This window comes from Pseudopipra pipra, chromosome Z (assembly GCF_036250125.1).
Source record: "Pseudopipra pipra isolate bDixPip1 chromosome Z, bDixPip1.hap1, whole genome shotgun sequence".
Classification (NCBI taxonomy): domain Eukaryota; kingdom Metazoa; phylum Chordata; class Aves; order Passeriformes; family Pipridae; genus Pseudopipra; species Pseudopipra pipra.
Genome location: NC_087581.1, coordinates 29,504,185 through 29,527,201, shown reverse-complemented (window position 1 = coordinate 29,527,201; position 23,017 = coordinate 29,504,185). Strand labels below are relative to the sequence as shown.

Below are 23,017 nucleotides of genomic sequence, written 5' to 3'. Positions count from 1 at the left end.
CATGGAATAGCCTCTCCCTATATTGTGACTTTGCAATACAACCTCTGTGCTCTGAAAATTTGGACTGTCAGGTTTGTCCCTCAGGATGCACCAATGAATTTGGTAGCAAATTCTACTTAGAATCCCACTAACCAGTCAAATATGCAAATCTTATGTGAATCTCATGAAAGGCGGCTGGAGAGATATCTTGAATTCTGTGAGGTATTCTATGATTGGTAGGATTTTTTTCTATACCCTTCCTCTTTCTTGCTGTTCTGAATGGGGAAAAAAAGATTAAAATTTGAATACTCCTGGGGTGGTGTGTGTGTATCTGTGTGTCTGTGTGTGTGTGTGTTTTGAAGGAAATAAACACAGAAGTGGGGAGAAATATAAGTGAGCAGACCTTAATAACAGCAGCTCAGTTTTTAGTCCCAACAGACTTAACTAGCAGAAGGGGAAAGGAAGATCTGGGGCCGGCTGCCAGAGAAGCATTGCTGAGTGTAAACACTACAAGGCATCTCTGAATGCTGTTATCATAGGGAGCCCGAAAGTATTTATGATTTGGGACTCTGCAGTCAGTCTTACAAGCAAGGAGTGTTTTCCTCGGATTTTCAGTACGGAGAAAGCTACAGCCAAGCTGACCAGAAAGACTGGAATTTCATCTATCTCTCCCCTCCCCCTCTCTGCTTTCTCTCTGTCGCCCACTCACTGGATTTCTTTCTCTGCCAGCCTTTTAAACCAGAGATTCCCGGGTCAGTGACTTACATTTTTCCTCTTATTCTAGTGTGCTCTCATGTTCAGCCTCCTGCAGAAACACTGCTACCTGTAAGTATCAGACTCAAGTTTGTTGTACACCAAATGCTGTTGTGTTTGTGGTTATAATAGTGCTTGCAGAGTTCAGTTTGCTGCTGAATGTTGCAGCCAAGCAGTCAGACAGTAATTTTTGTACTCGAGATGGATGAAAACTCCGTTCTACCTTTGAGGAAAGCAGACACTAGTTCTTGCCAGTTGTTTAGTAAAAGTTAACTTGAAAGTCAAGGATTCCAAGCAGCTTACTTTATCCTAATGTTCAAGTTGATATAGATTTCTCAACTATGTTGGCTTTTTTCCATCAAATCTAATAAAACTTTTTGGCTTTATCTTTTATAAAAGCTTGGCAGCACTAAGCAAGATTTCTTTGCTTAGAATTGTTTTACTAATAAGACACACTAGAAGAAATACAATAAAAAAGTATTGAAAAATATAATGAAAACTTTTCATATTATTAAGTCTTTATATAGGATATATTTCATTTAGCTGAGATAACTTGTTTTTTAAATGCATGTTTTAAATTGTACGCTTACTTTGCTGTAGAGATCTGTCTGCATTTTCACAATTTCATGTACATTCAGACAACTGACTTGGTTCATCTGAATGAGGCAGATGTTCACTAGTCGTATGGATGAATACTTATGTGTGTTCCTTAAGATATATGTGCTTGCATGGTTTTTATATTTCCTGCTGGTTTCTATGTATTTATCTAGAACCAAACTCTAAAACAAACTCTCTGTTCTAGAGGTTAGTTGCTGTCACTCTGTGTTGTGCTGAGACATTCCAACAAATTCTGTGGATAATTATCCACAGTTTCTTCAGTTATCGAAAGGGGATTTTTCCAGTTATATTTTTGCTAGTTAGAGAATTCTGCTAGTTGTCATCTCAGCTAACTCAGCACTGCACTTTACCTTAGACAAAATACGTCTCTATTGATGTGTCCAGGGTGTCACTGGGAGACATTGTCACTGTAAACTACCAGTTGTTTTCACAGTAGAACAGCACACACATCTGTAGAAGTTGCCCCAGCTCTTTTTTCTTACACAGGTGTTATTGCTGTGTGTCTGTCAGCATTTTCTTCTTGATTCTTCCTTAGGGTTTGTTTTGCATGCAACGAGAACTGCATGCAGATCATTTTAACCTAGATAATGAGGTGGTTTGGATCTGGGAACATTTAGATTTTTAACATATGTTCCAGAATAGGTTTTAATTTTAAATTAAAATACCTCCTATTTGTTCATTCTTATGTTCATTTTTTTTCTGCAGTCCTTGAAGTAGTCTTGATAATATTAGTGTATGATATGTTCTTGATCATATATGTCTATGATAACATTACAGTCCAAGAGGACTTGATCTATTCATGGGGAAAAGAAACTATCACTAACTCCATCAATCTGTGAATTTACAGATGGCAACAAAATAGCACATGCTACTAAAATAACGATGCATTAAAAATGCAATCCACTTGCCTGTACCTGTTTGAGCATAAAGAGGGACTGAGTGCATCATTTGTCATCAATACTTTGACTTTGCTTCTCTCATTTTTTGAGATTATGTGCCATTCATAATCTCGGATTATGGACCCAGATTGGTTTATCTCATAGTAATGGCTGTGTGGGCTACAGTTACTATAGCTAGGGTGTCCATATAACATTTCATGCTTTAATAACTCACTGAACATGTCCTTGGGTTGATTCAGATGCCTTTTGTGCAGTTGGGTAAAAAGCCCTGAACGTGGGAGTCAGTAGCTCCTGAATCTTCCCAAACTACATTTAGGAAGGTGCTAAACATTCCCTGATAAAGTGTGTAATTTCTTTCTCTAGTTGCTACCATTATGAAGTCCTGCAAAAGTATTCAAAGATCTCTAGTAGCTGGTTGTGAAGTTAAACTATAGCTGGATTGCATTTAATGTTTTGAAAAATGTTGTCTAAAACCATTATGTGACTGTATGAGCTGATTTAATACCCACAATCCTTTCGTTGCCCTGGGCTGAATTTTAATTGCTGTAATAATATTTGTCCTGTTTCCTAGAAATCCTGGAAGGCTGTCACTTGTTTTCTTTAAACTCATTCTAAAAAAAAAATCCTATTTTCTTTCTATTTCTTGTAAACTTTTTCTGATATTCATTAAAACAAATCAGTGCAACTCCCAGCCCACAACAATCGTTCTCCATTATCCCCTCCAACTTTGAAAAAGAAGAGGGCAATTTTTGATCCAGCTGTTCAGTGGGATATCCCAGGTAACCAGAGATTTTGTCACACACAGACAAACCCTTAAAGTCTCATCCAAATCCCAGTGTAGACTTTGGGTGTCGTAGAGACTTGGCTTAAGTTCACTAGTGATTACAGATTCTTTATTCAGCTGAGAGTTAGTGGTGCCATTTCTGAGTTTATTTTCTTTCTTTTTTTTTTTTTTTTGGGGGGGGGGTACTGATAGATAGCTATCTAAGTAATTTGGATTAGTCTTTTACTTACATCAAATTAGCTGTCCTCAAAATCAGACTTACCAGTTGTATTTGGTGAGAATGCTAATGTTTGTAATTAACCATTGCATCATTTCTCACATGTGCACCAGAAGCCCTAAGGGAAAATCAGTTCTTCTGGTATTTGAAGGAAATTTTTAACAAACCACATCTAAAGTCCACGGAAACCATCCCCTACATTGTCCCAAGTTTGGCATGTCACTGCATTAACTCTACAGTCATATTCACTGCCTCTTCACAGGCCCCTTCTGCCTCAGCCTTCCCACCCTGGGCTCATCTGCAGAGCAGGGGAGGAGTTTGCCAGCAGAGTAGCTCCTTAGAGTTCCCCTTGCCCAGTGTCCGTTGTGCAATGCCTTGGACACATCTACAGGACATATTTTCCAGGCTTCCAAATCTCAGTGTCAGCTTGGCTAACCTACCTATAATTATGGGAAAGGTGGTCTCTTTACTTGCTAACACAGTTTTTTATACCAGTAGGGTTTTATATTGGATGACATGGGAATTATGGGAGAGTTGGCAGGGTATAATGCAGTGTTTTCCAAAACTACACCAGGTAACTAACGTAGGTCCTGGCAATCAGTTGGCTCTGTCATTTCTGCTTAGAGTTACCACACAATTTAGGGTGAAAAACTGTAACTGCTCCCACCTCTTGCTCCAATAACAGCCAGCTTTTATGTCATGTACAGCTTCAAAGTTACATCAGGCAACTCAGGCCCTGGTTAGTTGCTTTTTAAAATATCTCTAAGAGGACTCCATAAAACCTATTCCAGTGTCCATAATCACATTGTCTTTTTTTTTCTTTTTTTCTTTTCTAATGTCTAATGTGAATTTCCTGTGTTGCTGTTTTTGTGGACTGCACCTTGTCCCTTCACTGTACACCTCCAGGCTCTCTGCACTCTCTTGTTAGAAGTCTAAAACAAGCAATAAGCCCTCTCTTCTTCAGGCTGAACAAATCCAACTGTCTCAGCCTCTCCTCATAAATCATGTTCTCCATCTGAGGAATAACAACTAATATATGATATATTACTGAACTGACATGACTGGTTTACTTCTGGGACCAAAGCTGGTAGTTTTGTACTCACACAGTGCACCTGGAGTTATTTTGGGTGTTTTGCCATACAGACAGAAAGTGGATGAGGAAACAGCTTAGTTTCACAATACTGATTCTCCTAATGTGTTGCTTATGAACACCATTATTTCTTTAAGCTACTCAGTACATCTGAAATATTGTGGTGCATTTAGATTTTACAGTGCCTTAGTTGTACGTCCATTCTGGGTACACAGATGACATGCCAAGGAATAGCAGGGATGAATCAGGCGCAGCTGTGATATTAGGGGCAGAGAAGTAAAAAAATTGTAAGGAAGTTCAAAGCAGCCACAAAATATGGGAATGGCATCACCAGCAGTTGTATAGCTGCTGGGAAGCAGCTCACTGTTACTGTTGATCAGAGTAAGTACTATGTAGCACACACATGACTTTGCTGAAGCAATGACTTTCTTCATACCGGGTGAAGATGCTAATATGATGGCATTCACACCAAAACCTTCTCATTTTTGTTGCCATTTTGTGCTGAAAGGGTCTCTTGCTGTTTCATTTTGCTAACATTAGATAAGTGATTGATGAAGATCTTCACTTGGCCACCTAAGGAGACAGCACTCAGCAGACAAGTAGGGCCAGTGGGTGGAATATATGGGGTAAACCCATGTATAATGGAGCTGTGCCTGCAAGTAAAAGTAGTCAAAGCAAGACAGTGACAACATAACCAAATTTGTTTCAGAGAATGCCTCACGCAACAAATATGAAATTGGTCAAAACGCTCCTGGCTCTCCTTTGAAACTTTTTGCTCTTTGTTTGATGCAGGGTAGGAAAAGGCAACAAAGAAACTACTGCCTGTGCCTGAGGTTTTTACTTGTACTCTGTGCTGAGTTTTATGGGGCAGGCACCAGCAACAGAGCAACCTGGGCTGTAGCAGAGTTGAGGTGCAGAAGTGTCTGTGTGAATGACTCTGCCAGTGCCTGTTGGAGGGAGGCAGCTGCCTTCCCTTGTTTTAAGCACCAATGTAGTGTGTAAAGAGAACAATACACTTCCCGACCAGTGCTGTTTGTGAAATGATTATTAGGCTGTCTCTGAACTATAACGTGGTTTTACAGGAGCTATTCAGGTGGGAGTGGAGAAAGTTGAAACTCTCCAGGCTTTTATTTTACCTTTTCTCCTGAGGTGCCCTCTGCCCTCTGAATAAAGGCTTTTTGCACCATAAATCAATGCCCCAGCCTGCCATTATGCAGCACAGAGTTACTGGCATTGTCATGAGCAGTAAACCACCAGGCCTATGGCTCAGAATCATTCACTGCCTCTTAGCACTTTGCCAGGTCCTAGCCAGAGTCTAAAATTCCTAATTATTTTCTTCTTATCTTAGCCCCTCTATGGCTTAAGAAAATGCGTCTTCTCTGAAAGTTGCTCAGACTTACTCATGCATTGATTCTTCATCAGGCAGGGGCTGGTGTCAAAAGATTTAAAATCCTTTGCAGTCCTTGTGGCAGGATCTTCCTCAGAGCAACTTTGTGACACGTATGTCAGAGTGGTTATTTCACTATCCTCGGCCCTATCTTCACTTTGTTCAGTGCAGGAAGTAAAAAAAGGACACAGCAATACAGAAGGTTTTAATTCAGAACCTCTCTCCCTGCTTTGCAGCTGGTACTTTAAGGAAATGCATGATATTTGATAAATGCTAGAAATCCATGCACTATGTGATAAATGCCAGTCAGATTTCAGGTTAAAAGGGTGTACTTGCTGCAAAGCATACTTTCACACTTGGAGTCTCAAGTGTAATATGTTTTCCTCCCCCTTTTTCCTAGTTGTTCTTTATAGAATTGCAGATTGTATTTCAAAACTGTGAATTTTAGAAAGTGGAGTGCTGTCTCAGGAAGTGCTATGGATACCCATCCCCGAAGAAAGAAACAAAATTTAGCAAGTATTTTGGGTATATTTCCATAACTAGATTTTAGTGAAACCTGTCTGTGTAAATAAACTTCTTTAAAATTATTTGAGATTTTGATTTATTAATGAAACACATTAAAACATTTTCTACCAAGAATTTCCTTTTCCTCTGGTTAGAATTCGACATTTTCCCTCAGATTTTCTTCAGACTGATATGGCTGCAATATTTTAAACCAAAACGGAAACATAAATTGCTAGAAAACCAGACTTAAGATTTGTGTCCCAAACTTAAATATATATATCATTTATTTGTATGTTAGTCAGTCTTGAATGTGTGGTGAAGTGATCTGTCTTGTCTTACTTTAGGAAATGAAAAATTTTAAATGATTTCTGAGCTGCTGGTTGGTTTCCAGTGAAATTTAAAGCTGGGTGGATGTGTGCATTCAATTATAGGCTGTTCAGAAGGTCATTCTGCTGGAAACAGGGGAGTCAAACCTGTGAACAACAACGAAAAAAATAAAGAGATACAAGGATCTGGGTTTTAATTCACTTTCAGGAAAGATCACTGTTGGTGGTAAAGTTGTGGCAAATAAGAAGTCAGGGCATTAACAAAAATTCCCTGCACAAAACCAAAAATAACATCATTACAACACCAAACGAAAATGGACAATTCACACAAAATTTACCCCTTGACCCTTCACTACAATTACAACAAAAATTCCCCATGATCATTTCATTCTTCAACAATGTTCAGTACTTGTTTTGCCCATTACCTCTCCCAGTTACTATCCTTATCTCAAAATCCTCATGATCCTAGTCATGGCACCAAGACTGTGGTGGGTTGATCTTGGCTGCATGCCAGGTACCAAGCCGCTCTATCACTCCCCAGCCAGACAGAGGAGAGAGAATAAGACGGAAAACAACTCATAGGTTGAGATAAGGCAGTTTACTAAAGCAAAAGGGAAAGTTTGCACACACACAAGTGAAGAGGAAAATAACAGGGTTTATTCTCTGCTTCTCATCAGCGAGAGATGTCCAGCCACTTCCCAGGAAGCAGGGCTTCAGAATGTGGAGCGGTTTCTCAGCAGGCAGACATCGTGAACAGCAAATGCCCCTCCATTCCTTCTTTTTTCCTTAGCTTTTATATCTGAGCTGACATCATATGACTAACCTTTGGTTAGTTGGGGTCAGCTGGCCTGGTTGTGTCCCCTCCCAGGATCTTTCCCTCCACTGGAGGCGGGGATGTTACAGCGCTGATGCTGTGCCAGCGCTGCTCAGCAGTCACCAAAACACTGATGTGTTATCAACACCTTTCTAGCCACCAAAGCAAAGCACAGCACTGTGAGGGCAGCTGTGGGGAAATGAGCTCCATCTCAACCAGGCCTAATACGGGTAAAATTAAGCTGCTGCTTTAAATGAACTGCAACTGTAAGAAATGGTGGAAGGTTTTTGTGTGTGTGTGTTTGTAGGGTTTTTTTAATCCCAATAGTTGCTCGATTCCTTACAGCAATTTTCTTTCTTTTATTTTTTTCAGGATTAACAAACCTTAAAAGGACTCTGAGAACACATTCATCATTTTGTCAGGCTTGACCAATGAATTTTATAAAATTCCAAGGATATTTTGAAAGGGTCCTGCCCAAATTTCAGTCAAGGAGTGACTCTTAATAGAAAACATGTCATATGTTTTTACCTGCAACTAATATTTTGGTGCTTCATTACACGGCAAAAGTCTGCTTGTGGAGAAAGAAGACTCCTTCTGTTAAGAAATTTTTTTCACTGGTGGAAAAGGCTGGCTTCCCCTTATAAGATGAAGTCCTTTGAGAAAAGCTGGTTATTTCTGCTGCTGCCTGTCATGCTAAGAGTGGTGTGTTCCTCCTTTATCAGTGTGAACCGCGGGGTGAAAGTGATGAAGGGACAGTCTGTCTTCCTGTTAGAAGATGACCTCAAGTTTTCCATCCCCAGAGAGAAGGATGTCTGCAAAGTTGAAGTTGTGATTAATGAGCCAATAACGCAGAGAGTTGGAAAACTAACTCCACAGGTATTTGGGCTCCATTGTGCTGCTTTGAGTGTTCATGTGATAGAAACTAGAAAGAGCTGCCTTACTTTTTTTTTTTTCTTTTGGATAGTGACTAAAAGGCATGAAACTGAATGGTCTGTGAGATTTAGCCTTTTGCTTAAGCAGACAGCTGGCAGAGAACTGCAACACGGAAATCCAAAAGCTGAGCTCAGTAATGTGAGTGAACGGAAGTGAGTTTGGTCAGAGTCTCCTTTCACAAGCAAAGAATGAGTATTTCAAAACTTTTGGTTAGGAGATATTCTCGAGCCTCTCAGCTGCTTGCTTTTCAATCATGAGGGTAATGAGTGCCCCTTGGGTAATGCACACCCCACTAGAGCATTTTGCATTTTAGTCACGAAGCCACTACTTAGGGAGCAATTAAGAAAAAAATAATCACATACAATAAGCACATTGTGTACACCATTGTTTGCTCTGCTCTGCAACATCCAAATTGCTAGCAGATGGCAAATACATTAAACTCCCCCTGTTTTCTGTTCATATGTCAAGCCTGTAGGAATAATGAGATGTATCTCACGTATCACCGTTCTGCTACTCATCTGCTTTACAAATTGCCCCACCTGAGTCATAGCAGGAAGGATTATAAAGTAATTGATGTGAAGAGGTAATGGTATAGATAGAAGATGAATGGTTTTAATAAACCATAGGAAAACAGGTTTTGTCTTTTTGAAAAATTTTTTTTATTGTACCATACAGCATACACTTTTGTGTATTTATATATGTATATAGTTTTAAACATCCTTTCCAAGTTTTTGGCAGCTTCTGCGAAGGTAGTTGCAGGAGTATCAGTTACAATAGATTTTTCAGAACTTTTTTCTTGGTCATCACTGTTACTTTTGCAGACCACTGACAAGTATTTCAGCTGAATCAGCGCTGCTAAGGAGCATAGGCAGGGAAAACAGGAGGTGTTGCAATGAGCAGGGCAATGTTTGATCTTCTTTAGAGACTGGCCCCAAGAAATGTAGTGCATCTGCTGAAACTTCCCCAGGGCTTGTTCTCTACCAGAACAGGGACTCTGACCATAGTACCCCACCTCTACTTCCCCAGTATAGGTTGGCTCTTGATTCATATAAACATAGACTCATTAAGGTTGGAAAAGACTTTGAATATCATTGAGTCCAATCATTAACCCAGCACTTCCATGTCCACTACTAAACCATGTCCCTAAGCACCACATCTACACAAGTTTTGAACACTTCCAGGGATGGTGATTCCATCACTTCCCTGGGCAGCCTGTTCCAATACCTGACCATCCCTTCAGTGAAGAATTTTTTCCTAATATCCAATCTAAAGAAGAGGAAGAAAAAGAGGAGAAAAAGAAAGACACATGTCAAACCTCTGGCAAACCTCTTCTGTAGGCAATGTGACTGAAGAAGCGACTTTGCTTTCAGTTTCCACCTCAGCTTCTATGTGCAGTAGGACTCAGGTATCTTGAAACAGACTCTTTGTCCTGTGTAAACCAACATGTTTCAAGCACATAGTTAGAGGTACTTCTCAAGAAGTCCCAGGAGATGTGTATTCCCCATACCTTGTTTTCCAAAATACCTACGGTCCTTGACTTCCCCACTCCCAGCTCCACCTCTGTTGAGTACCTGTCCTTTCATGGCTCTGATGTGTGCCCAGGCGGTCGAGTGTGGCTCTTGGAGGCTGCAGGCATAACTGATCTAGAGGGAAGGGCTCTGCTGGGCAGGTGGCCCTAGGGTACCAGGCTGCAGAGAGCTGTGGTTGCTTCTGCTGCCTGAGCTTTCACTGTTCCCAAACGAAGGTGCTAGAGTCTGGATTTCCTGGTGCCACTCACGCTCTTTCTACGGGAGATTCTGCAGCTAGAAAATGTCTCTGCTATGATCTGGTTTACTGCCAGTACAGTGAGTAATGTTCTAGGAATGTATGACAATTTAATTATCAATTGTAATTGAAAGGCAGTTGAAGTGGAAAAAAACAAAACTAAACAGTAATTAGGAAAAGATTTAGATCTCCTTCGTCTTACCCAGCAAATTTATAGCCAATTAGAGTTGCCTGTTCATATAAAAGGAAAACATATCAGGAAACATAAAACAGATGTTTCTTTTTGCAAAGCAGATTGTGTCTTAATACACATATAAACTGACTGTCAGTCAATGGTAGCAGATCTTTATGGAAAGGTCCTTCAGTTTCCATCCCCTTGTTAAAAATTAAGATGTGGAACTAGTGATGTCTTAAAAATAGAGAAATTAATTCTTTGATATGATGGGACCTGATGTAGACTCTCTCCATGATATTTGAAAAGTTATAGCAGTCAGGGCAAGTCCCAGTTTCCAGACTGGAAGAAGGGAAACATTTTACATCTTTAAAAAGTGTAGATCCTCCCTGCGGTCTACTGACCTGTCAGCCATCAGCCTGCCCTCTGTGCCTGCGAAGATCATGGAACACATCTCCTGGAAGAGCTATGGTAAGAGGTATGGAGGACAGGGAGGTGATTTGGGACAGCCGGCATGGCTTCACCAAGGGCAAGTCCTGCCTGAACATCCCAGTGACCTTCTGTGATGGAGTGACTGCAGCAGTGGACAGGGGAAGGGCTACAGATGTCATTTATCTGGACTTCTGTAAAGCCTTTGACACAGTCCTCCAACAATATCCTTCTGTCACCAAAACCCTACTGACTTTGAGGGCTCATCAGTGTCATCTTCAGGATACAATATTAAGCTTCTAAAGCTGTAATACTAGTGGGTTTTGTGTATAATACACTTTCTTTTTTTCCCAGAAGGTAACACACCACGTAACTACTTCTTAATTTTATTTTCCATTTTTGTAGAATATCACTTAAGACTGTCTAATTAATTGCTTAACTGTCGTGTTCCTTTATGTTAGTTTGTAGCAAGAAAGAAAAGACATTAAGGAAGAAAAATACATATTTGTTTTTTTTTGTTTGGAAAACAGCAAAGCACATATTTCTGTGGCATTTGAAAATAATACACAACAGAACAGTCACAACATAGTCAGAACGTTCATCATATGAGAGTAATTTTGTTTTTCACAAACTGTTTTTGTTCTTCCTTTCTAAGCAGTCTTAACAAATGAAACCAATCATACTTTTGGTAACACTGTGTATTACGGATTATTTCAAGAGGTTAATCCATGTGTATGTGTCTGAAAATCAAACCCATTACTTAAAAAAAAAGGCTTTGTACAGTACATGTCTTGATGAAAATTAAAAGCAGGCAATACATTTAAAAATTGCTAGGAATATAGAACAATTATCACATAGCTTGAGCATCTGAGAATAACTTCAGTAGAAGTGGACCCTTCCAGTAATAATAAAAGCTGATAAATTCCAATCAGTTTTCCATTATGACAACTAATTTAGGAATTAGAGTATTACTTTATTTTTACAGTGAAAATAAGAGCATTCAAAGATTTTCTCCATGAGCTGCACTTCCAGTCAGCATTTTAGAATCTCACTAAAATCCCCCAGCCATTCCACCATCCTCCAAAGTGTTTGGGGAAATGAAGGTAATTCAAGCAAGGCACTTCATTTTCATGATTCTTTTGTCATATTTTAAGAAATAACTGTCAGTAAGAAATGAGCTCTTTAAAAAAAGAAGTGGTATGTCATTCAGCCATATATGTATATTAATACTTATTTGTTATGGCCTCATTAGGTCTATTAGTGAATGTTGAACAGATTTTGCTTTAGTCCATGGAAGTCCATATAACTATTTGTGAATACTGCCCATAAAAATGCAACCATTTAGATTCACAGCGAGACAAGAAATGCTGTGATTAGCTTTTAGCTCCCTGCTGACAAGAATACGCCTTGTCTCTCTGTAGATATGAGACATGAGTATCCTCCATCCTCCATGGAGTGTGTAGAGTTTCTCTGTTATCAAAGAGATAACACAGACATAGTCTTATCAATCCTAGGAGCTTTCATCTGATGTTTCTATAAAGAAACACCACAGGATGGGAATTGTAATTTGCCAGACGTGAAATTTGCAGAATGTCAGGACATGAACATTGTATGCCCCAGAATCCAAATCCCTTTTGTAAAGAATAAGTGTGTCAGAACTCTGAAAAGCAATCTTTTTTCTTTTTGTGTCAGGCACTTTTCCAAATTGCCTGACTTTCACAAGTCGACCAACCATTAAATAAATCAATCTGCCTGAAACAAGTGCCTGGCTTAGATGGTTAAACTGTGGCCAGATAGCCTCACAGATTTTGCCTGTATCAGATATGTCACAAGAATTAGTCTATTTTGATTTATCTGTTGGAGACAATGTAGAAATCTGCAAGCTTTTGTACTGTGAGATTGCAGTGACTTTGGGATGGGGTTGGTATGGCACAGAGATGACATCTGATCTAGTAAAGAGCTACTGGTACAAAGTCAGTATCACAAAAACATGGAACAGATCTCAGCTGGCAAAGTTTCTAACAGAGAAGTTTCTCTGGGTCATACTTTTGTAGTCCAGTGGTAGTGACCATAAATTAAGATTTACTGTATAATCAAGCTACCTCCATAAGCAACTTTAGAAATCTCACATTACAATGCAGGACCTGCTTATTTTTCAGCACCACTGCAGTTGGATACCACTTGCATCCTTAACTCCACAGGCTGCAGTGGTCAAGAAGTATGAGCTCAAACTATTTGTTGCACAGGGGAGGGACTTGACAGCCTGAAACAATCACCTGTGGCCATTCCCCTCCTAATTGTGGAGTGCTAGCAGCCCCCCATTAAAGTGGTTGCTCTGACTCTCACTGGAAGATTACAGAACAGGTGAATATCTATTCATAGAAATGAAATACGTATTAAGAATTCCCTCAGTCTGATGCATTACTGACATTCAGAGAGAAGTGGAACAGATGCCGTGAAGTTAATATCCTTAACAGTGTTGTACTAGTCTATTCTTTCTCCTTCATAGGTTTTTGACTGTCACTTCCTTCCTAATGAAGTCAAATATACCCACAATGGCTGTCCAATTTTAGATGAAGACATGGTCATGCTTAGGCTGTACAGGTAAGCAATGGCAGGAGATCACACTTCACTGTTACCAGGAGCCCAGCTGACCTCAGGAAGAGCAAACAGTCCGTTTTTTCACAGTAGAAGCATGTTCTGCTGTACATGTTGTAACTACTTCGATCCAGTAGCTGCATCATTAGTCAACAAGTGACCATCTGTTTACAGAAACATTTCTCACCATGTATTGCAGATACACTTGTGTAATGTGCACTATGTATTGCTTGCTTATGACAGAAACTCAGTGATTTTTCATTATGCTATTGAGAGTGACAACAGTGCTTTCAGATTGCTGTATATTCTCTGCTGTTCTGCTGATAGGGACAGACACTTGTATATACACAGAGAGTAACCTCTTTCTTCCCATAGACACCCTGCTTAGAAGAATGGGGAGTCATGCAGCAGGGGCTGAACCATGGCAGTCTGGGATTTGAGGGCACAAGAGAGAAAGGGGTTCAAGTAATTCAGTTTAGAAGATAAGGACAGTGCCCAGTTCACAAAACAAAAGAGGATGGGATGGAGCATAACTAATTTTCTTCTGTCACTTGCAGGTTTACAGAAGTGGAAACATTTGTAGAAACATTCACCCTTCACGTGCAGTTACTTGAGCCAGACTGTAACATCATAAAAATGCGCTCCCATGCCCTGGAGGTCCCTGAGTACTATGGTCTGTCCAGGGTGATTGACAAGAACATTCTCACTTTTGATTATGACAGGAAGATAAATCTGGATTGCACCATTTCCATAATCTCTTCAGAAACCCACCTGCCTGCACATGGCCAGCTCACCACCGGGAAAGTGCAGCAAGAGCAGATTCATGGAGATCAGCCACAGAGCTTATTCCCTGGCACTAGTACGATGTGCTTCAGTTGTTTGCATTAGCATGTTCAAAGAGACCCAGCAGATTAAGTCTGCAGTAGTGGGTTGTTTCAGACATGCTGGGTAAGAGTGAGTCATGTGAAGTTTAATGAACAGCTTGAGCTATCATGGACATGAAAGGGATGTGAAATTTTTGTGGGGCGCAATGCAGATCACAGATCTGGGTCAATAATTCCCTGATTGGAGTCTTTTTCTGGCTCCTAGACACGTGGACCAACGTGACCACCTTGTGAGAGCCAAGACTCAATAGAAACAGTATAAGGAGTTGTTTGAGGCAGCAACTAACCAAGAGACCAAGGGAGAATGAGGCTGGAAGATGTCAGTTGAAAACAAAATCCTGTAGGAAAAGTTAAGTCAGGAAAGGAGCCCTAATTCTCATCCCACTGACTTTCTCTCAGAGTTAGTTTAGTTGTATAGACAGGTTCCCCATGTCATTTTTCACTCCAGTAACTGTTTCATTATTGCTTCTGTTGGCTTACAGAGCACAGCCTGGGCCAGCAGTGCAGAAATGGGAGCTGCATGCTGGGACTAGGAGTCATTCACAACAAAAAAATGAGCTGTGAAGAATTTCTGAGGATGGGGATTCGGTATCGACATCTTGACCCTCCCTCACCTGACACTGATTATATTCCTGTGAGGTTGGATCTCACAGACAGCAGAAGCAAAACTCTGCACAAGGTAGATTTTTATGCAAGATTACAATGTCTGATTGTCTTGTGTGAAGACAAAAAAAAATAAAAATTCATTGGTCCTTTTCACATTTGAAGAGAGATAGGGAGCCTTAAACTTTGTTCAGCTCCTAGAATGCTGCCAGCTGAGAAAATGAAAGGCATTATGTCCATGCCTCTATGCTTTGGCCATTATGTCTACAGAGAAACATCTCTGGTTGATTACTGTCAGACATAAGTAGTTTATCCTGAAAGATAAATTAATTCTGACACATTTTTTATACAGCATGATCGTCAATGACTTCAAAATATACAGTAATTAACAAGCTAAGAGTTGTGTGAACATATTCAGTTAATAATAATTAATGGTTTGTGTATGCTTCTGTCAGATAAAGTTATTCATTAAACTCCCATCAAATTAACTAAGTTGTTTCAGCCCCAAATTAAGGACACAAGTAAGACTAGTGAACCTGGAAGTCATATTTATGACATCTAAATATTTACTTTAGGCATTTTGCAATTAAAAGGTTTCAATTATTTTTTTTTCAAAATAATTATTGCATTAATGTGTACCCCAATTCACTCCATGAAGCTAGCAGAAAATGAATTTACTTTGTTTGCTAGACTTTGCCTTTTCAGTTGTCTCATTTTTTCCTGTTATAGACTGAGTATGCGTGGCTCCCTGTTCACATTAAAGGTGCTGTTCCCAACCAAATACCCAAAGCTGCCCCAATGGCAAAGTTCATCCTCGAAGTAGACCAATTTATTTTAACCCCCATTTCAACCACAACCATTGATGCTGAAGACAGTGAAACTCCAAAATCCCTGCTTGTATTCAACATTACCAAGCCACCTCCTCAGGGCTTCATCACTCACCTGTCTGACCACACAAAACCTATCGGCTCCTTCACCTGGAGAGATCTCAGTGACATGCTCATTGCTTATCAGCCTCCAAATAACAGCCACACAGAGAGGAGGAATTATGAGGTAACAGTGGAATGTATGAGCATTTGCTGTTTTAATCTCTGAAAGACTCAGTGAGCTGTAAATAAATGATTCGTATGTAATGGATATTTTTCAGAAAAAAAAAGTTTCTATAACTATATACAGTGCAGGAACAGAGGTAAAATCTTTTACCATTTTTCCCTATGACTCATCACTAACTATCTAAAAAAATTAGATATTTATTACTGACTATGTAAGAATTTCTTTGCACTGAAATATTTTTAGCCGCTCTGACTGAGAATATCTAAACAGGATGTTTATTGATTTGATTTGATTTTACTTTTTTATAAGGGGAATAGTGAAATAACAGTACTTGTAAATCTACCCAAGAGCCTTTGGAAAAATCAGTGGTGCCTTTTCCACACAGCTTTTATCCCTACATGACAGTACTCATCCCTGTGACCTCTGTAGAGGTGACATATTTAAAGTCATGAAAGACGGACCAGCTAAAGGTCAGGAGTGCCATTTGGTCTTACAACCTACCTGCTGTGGCAATGGTGGCATACAGATAACAAAAAGGGACTCCCAGCAGTTCCTGATGGGAGTGATAAAAGCATGTCACTAACACAGAGAACATGATGCAAATGATGAGATCAAGCTGCTGTCTGCAGGGTCTGGAGTAAGTTATAAAATAACTGTCTGGTAAGATAGTTAAGGAATTCCCCGATCTAAACCAAATGGTTGGTACTAAAGTAATGAAACTGAAGAAAGAAAAGTCAGAGTAAGGTAAACTGAGGACAGATGACTGGAAAGCAGAGGAACAGTAACAGTAACTGGCACCTGATGCTGACAAGGGTTGTCTCTTTTTTAATCTTGGCTGTCATAGGAACCTCCTATCTTTCTGTTTCCTTGGTGTGAGGATCAGACATCCTTCTGAACCATCTGCTCCTTAAGTGCCTTGTCTCTGTCCTGCTTTGAGCATAGTTTGAGTGCAGGTTCAAGAATTTGACAGTCCCAGAGTCTGACAACTCAAGATTGGTTTTTTTTTTTGTAATTATATTTTTTCTATGCCACCCCATATATTTTCTTTCGTATTTGCTTTTGGTTCTATATGTCTTACAAGAGCAGGAAATGCTCCCACCCACTTTCATTATTGCTAATAAAAAAAAGCGTTATATTAATTGCTGAGTTAATTGTACTGCAAACAACAATGAAAATACTTATCTTTCCCATTCATTTCCACACACTGCAAACTAACTTCCTCAGAATTCACTGTGAAGAGCACAGAAGACAGATAGTCTTCTAGTGCAGAATTTCAATGGCTTTTTTTAGAAGTTAAATCAAGTTTTGTTTATTAACATATTATCAGAAGCCTGTAAGATCTCTCAGAATAGAATGCACTATATGTGTTTTGAGGTACATTTGGTTTTCAGGGCCTTTATTTTTCAATAAACACTTCATCTGTTTTCGCAACAGATGGAGTTTGAGGTTCATGACTTCCACTTTGAAAGGAGTTTACCAGTCACTGTCCATCTTTCCGTCAGAACAACAGATACAAATGCCCCTCGGGTTTCATGGAATACAGGTGAGATCTCTCTTGTTCAGTTTTATAACATTTTTTCACAGACATATGACAAAACTCTAAAATTCAGATTTATACCTGGAGTTTAAGGATCATTAAACTGAAGGGGCATAAATCTGTTCTTTCCCTTTATCCATTTTGGACGGAACATGTTATAACAACTTGAAAAAGATCTAAGATTTTAACTGGAATGTAGAATAAAGAAAAATGGTAAAATCAGGATTTCTTTATACAGCATTTTCTTTAAGAATGAACTGTACATAAAAATGCTTAAATAGTAAGGTAGTAAGGACAAATGTACGATGGAATAGAAATAGTAGGGTAGCATGTGGAAAAGACCAAGGCTTGTTGGTGTTTAAAGTGGAAGTGTGCAAAAATGAATAACTGGGAAAAGAGGACATAATATACCACCAGCCATTTAAAGCCTGGAAACCTTACAGGGTTAAGCCTAATTCAAACAGATTTATGACGCCTGCACTGTGAAGGGGAGAGGGTCTCCTGTTAGAGAGTGAAATGTACATTGATATTTAATCATCAAAAGACAAAACTGTATCATCAAATGAGTCTTGAAGTTAATGCTGGAGAAAGTGCAGATTCCTCACCATAGAAAGGGAAGGAGCTGAGAGAAAGGCACTTCGTGTCTTCCAGAGAAACCCACCTGAAATGACTGTTGGAATAGAACGAAGGAATGCTGTTCTCCATCATGAAGATCAATATATATTTTTAAATGCAGACTCACGAAGGAAGCTGAGTGCCCAGTTTCAGACATTGTGAGATTTCAAGTGCAACACTCCTGTCTGTGCAAATGTCCAGAAACGTGCCTTGCTAGTTTATCAGGTAATTGGAACCAGATGTTGAGGAAACTTTCCTGTCTGATCGTTCAGATGGCCTCCTCTGTGGACCACACTTGCACCACCCAAGACTTTCACTGCTGTGACCAAAGCCTCTTCACAGCAGGCAGCTCCAGTGAGCCGACGGGTGCCCCTCTTGACTCCCTACACACACCACATTCACACTATCAGACTAGTTACTGGCTCGAACCTGGGTTTTCCATAGCAGAGTCCCAGATATCTGGTTCCTTTATGTCATTCAACTTGGTGCAACAACACAAAACCAGCTCAAGCTGAGTGTCTGTACGGAGGGACCCTGAACAAAGGAATCCCTGGGCTTTTATACCCTCACAGTCTGTGTACTTGTCCCAGTGGTGATACTTCTTCTCACTGTTTATGGAATCCTTCAGTGTTTCTATGTGACCAGCCACTCCCTGTGCCCTTTGTTAGACAAAGGGTCTGTACCCATTCACAGTTCCCTTGCCTGGGGCTCCACCCATTTCCCCTCACCAGGGCACAATGTGCAGTTCGCACACCAAGCCACCCGCACTACGTGTATTGTGCAGCACCAGAATAGACTATTCATCTGAAAAAGATGCCTTAAAGACAGTTAACTAAGGCAAGTATGTCAGAAGCTGTTATCAGGCTAGCCTTAAAATCATAGCATCATGGAATCATCAAGGCTGGAAAAGACCTCCAAGATTATGAAGTCCAGCCTTCATCCAAAAATCACCATGCCCACTAAATCATATAGCCATGTGCCATGTCTAGTTGTTTTTTGAGCACTTCCGGGGATAGTGATTCCACCACTTCCCTGGAGAGCCTGTTCCAATGTTTAACCACTCTTTCAATGAAGAAATTTTTCCTGATTTCCAACCCGAACCTGGAATGCCTGTCGCAGGTAGGTGTGTACATGGAATTAAACATTCTGGTTTTTTTCCCTGTTTGTAAATGCCTGTAGAAGGGCTAGATGCTGACAACCTTGAATGTCACAGGTGCTTTGGTGATGTAATGCTCTGCTCTTTGCAGGCCTCAACCTCCTAGAGGGGCAATCACGACCTATCACATGGCAACACTTCCAAATTGTAGACAATGATGACATCCAAAATGTTCACTTGGTCACTGTCGATGGCTTACAGCATGGGCGGCTCTCAGTGAGAGGTATGTCATTTCAACTCCAGAGACTGGGAATTTATCCTCTATGATAATGCAACAGCTCTACTCCCTCTGCTGACCACCTTCCCCTGCTACAACCATGCTGGGGATGGGGATTAAAAAAGGAATATTAAAAAATTTGGCATTTAAACCTTTACCTTCCTAATATATATTTACATTCCAAAGCTGAAATTTTAAAGAAATCAGCTATGCTTTCATTGAGAAGCATGACAGGTGAAATGCAGTCACTGCATTTTCATTTCTAAGATTTTTGCTTGCAAAATGCTAAAGAATGCCGAGTGATTTTGATTTACTGGCGAATACAGACAACATTTGGATATGGTTGTTACTTACTGGCAGCTTTAAGGTTTATTTCCAAAAATGACAATTAAATTAGACTTCTAATTCATTAGCCTTCTGCCTTATCAATACTGCTAGTTTTGCTCTGCAGCCCATGAGATGGCACAGTGCTTGGGAAAATGGTTATGTAAAAAAAGAGACTCTGCTCTTCACAAGGTGGGAACATGCTGCCACTGTCAGTGCTGGGTTTTTTTGATAGTTAGACATATTCATGTAAAATGCATAATCTAGAGACATAAGTCAAGTATTTAAAGAAAAGGGGAAATTGATATTTGGAATTTAGTGGAAATAGAAACTACTCAGAAGTACATTTTATCTCAGGAAACTACTGCCAAGGAGTTAATTGTCTGGAAGATCATCCTCCTGTAAAACTACAGACACAAACTGTGTGGTGTCAGCAGTGCTGAGCAGGCTCAGTCCCGGAGCTGGTGTTACAGAGGGACTGTGCAGCCAGCCAGGGGCTGGAGGGTTGCTGCAGGCAGTAGAGCAGTAGACCAGCTGTGCCTGCAGGGCCCATCTCCTGGTGGTAGTCCCATACTTGCATGCTCAGTCTGAGGGTTTCTCAGACTCCCATGCATCAGTCAGGGCTGGATATTTCTTCTCCTTGTTCTCTTTTATATGTCTGCATAGGTACGTGCAGAGGAAACCATCAACACAATTTTTGGCAATTATCTTCTTTTTTTCTTTGTCTGGCAAGTGCCAAATGATGTTCAAACCTTAAAGGAATGCTTGGATTTTTCTCTTGGAGGTCCCGGTGAGATCATACCTTTCAGCACCAGATTGCAGTTCTTAAAACCTTTAACTTACCTGAATACTTGTCTGTATGCATAACACATCTAGTGAAGCAGAGGTATAAAATTGTTTTATTATAAACAGTAAAAAGCCTCAATATATGAAAAAAACCCACAAATTTTTTACTTGCAATGAAACGCTGAATTTAATTATAAAGCATATTCTGTTTGATGCTTAAAATACATGTAAAATGTTCTGATAAGAAAGTAGAGGTTGAAATTAAAGTGGAAACAGTCACAGTTAAAAATCCTTGATGTCTCCATCCAAGTTATCTTTAGTGCATTTGGAGGACTTTTTCTGCATTTTTTTTAACTAGTCCAATTTATACAAGCTTGCTTCTGATAGGTGAAGTTACATTTGATTCTTCTAGTTGGAAATGCAGTGTTTTCTCTCTCCCCTAATAATATTCATATTGGTAGAAGGATTCTCTTTTGGGCTGAACCACACATTTTTGATGCATTTTCTTCCACTGTTTTGACAGGAGGGAAAGGATTCCTGTTCACAGTCTCTGACATTCAGGCTGGAGTTGTCCACTACCATCATGATGACAGTGATTCTACTAAGGACTTTGTGGTATTTAGAATTTTTGATGGCCCCCACAGTATTCGCCACAAACTTCCAATCAATATCCTCCCTAAAGATGACAGCCCTCCATTTCTGATCAGCAATATGGTTATTGAAGTTCTTGAGGGACAGACCATCCTGATTCAGGGCTCCATGCTTCATGCTTCTGACATGGATTCCAGTGATGATTACATACTATTCAATATTACCAAGCCATCACAGGCTGGAGAAATCATGAAGAAACCAGGACCAAACATGATAGGTAATGAAACACATCCATAACAGCATGCTTTTCTTTGTCTCCTCCTTTTTTATTTACATTAAAAGTTACAATCAGACAAATTACTTTGGCTTAGGACAAATCATGGCAAACTTGTACTTCTCTCATTATAGTTTAAAAACACCATCATTAATTAATGTCAGCCTGTGCATGAGGATAACTGTACCTGTGTACATGTACACCTGTGCCACAATTCTTCCACTCTGAGTCTATTTTCCTACAGTATTTTTCTGGGCTAATCAGGAGTTAGTTTACCTGCAAGGATCCATGACAAATTCAGAGCTGATAGATGACTATAATGATGCTAAACGAGGAGAAAGCTCTCCCTCCATGTAACTGAACTCGGAAATTCCTGTGCTAGACTGCAGAGGATGCTAGTCCTGCAAATTCTCTTCTGACTTCTGAATAAGGCTTTAGGCCTGTTGGCTGTGTTGCTTCATTTGTTGAGTCATCTCTAAGTGACGTAGAAAAGAAGCTGATGATCTTCAAAGAACGTGGAAGATAATGAGAGAACATTTCAAAGGACTCTCCCTAGTTATGTTTAAAAAGAGGACATTATGCTTCACCAGTCACTTGCACAGCTAATGGATAATTTTAATGTACTACTAAAATCATGCACTGTTCAATAGAAGATATATTCTTCAATTCTACAGGGTATTCTGTCAACAGTTTTCTTCAGAGGGATCTATTTAATGGAATAATTTATTATCATCATTTGGGAGGAGAAGTATTTGAAGATTCCCTTGAGTTTGTGCTATGTGACAGCCATGATCCTCCCAATCTCTCAGAGCCACAGGTATGAAACTGAAGCATCTTTGGCAGTCTGCTGCATTTTTCCTTCAAATGACGATCTGATGATCTTACATGTTCTGACAGGCTTTCAAATTGAACTGGTATAGATATTTTCAATTTGCCATCACCACGGTCATTACCACAAACACTGTTCTCCAGAGCTATTTCTTGTTCTTACTTTCCTTGGGGTAATTCTTTTGCCTGGCGACAGAGAGACAAGTCCATTGTAAAGACTTTTTCCTACACTGCAAAGTGAAATGTTGAAAGCAAATTGTATTTGGAGACAGTAGAAACAAATTAAACACACCTCTTGAAGTCAGATGAGGATAGACTATTTTACCCAAGAGTCCAACATACTGAATTCAACTTTGCATTTAATTTAGAGGGAAACCACTAAGATTCATAAGCTTTGCATTTAACTCTTGTATACTTCATTACTCATGTGTTCATGATATGGTATGACGGCCACATCCTATATCTCATATTCCAGTGATCCACTTACTTCTGTGTACATGTTTGTAAACAGCTACTTGGACATTCTCTTATTGAGAGGAATGGCTAGTGATTTTACTGTCTTCCCAATTTCAGGTGTTGATGGTGCACGTTATTCCTGTGGATGATCAGCTACCCAGAGAAGCCCCAGACGTGACCCGTCACCTGGTTGTTAAGGAGACTGAGATTGCTCACCTAACTAAGAAACATCTCCACTTCATAGATGTGGAAGAGCAAGACAGGGAGCTCACATACACCATAACCACTTCCCCATTTTTCTCCTGCACCCATAGGTAGGTGCAACCTGATATAACTTTCAGGTGGGCCAGGGCAATGACCCATGTAAGAGAAGCAGCCTCAGTGGTAGTAACATGCTAATGCCTCAGGTTCCTCATTTTTTGCTAA

General features: G+C 39.9%; 1 protein-coding gene across 1 annotated transcript in view; it reads left to right on the top strand.

Annotated features, from left to right (window-relative positions):
* Window positions 1-431: 431 nt before the first annotated feature.
* The window catches only part of FREM1 (FRAS1 related extracellular matrix 1), a 68,690-nt gene continuing 46,104 nt past the window's right edge, over window positions 432-23,017 (top strand). Inside the window, exons 1-11 of the mRNA XM_064643127.1 lie at window positions 432-804; window positions 7,744-8,247; window positions 13,179-13,273; window positions 13,825-14,126; window positions 14,634-14,830; window positions 15,484-15,807; window positions 17,242-17,350; window positions 19,207-19,338; window positions 20,966-21,310; window positions 21,982-22,124; window positions 22,709-22,905. Of these exons, the coding sequence (XP_064499197.1) occupies window positions 8,017-8,247; window positions 13,179-13,273; window positions 13,825-14,126; window positions 14,634-14,830; window positions 15,484-15,807; window positions 17,242-17,350; window positions 19,207-19,338; window positions 20,966-21,310; window positions 21,982-22,124; window positions 22,709-22,905 (2,075 nt within the window). The 5' untranslated portion in view covers window positions 432-804; window positions 7,744-8,016. The remainder of the gene's footprint in view (window positions 805-7,743; window positions 8,248-13,178; window positions 13,274-13,824; window positions 14,127-14,633; window positions 14,831-15,483; window positions 15,808-17,241; window positions 17,351-19,206; window positions 19,339-20,965; window positions 21,311-21,981; window positions 22,125-22,708; window positions 22,906-23,017) is intronic.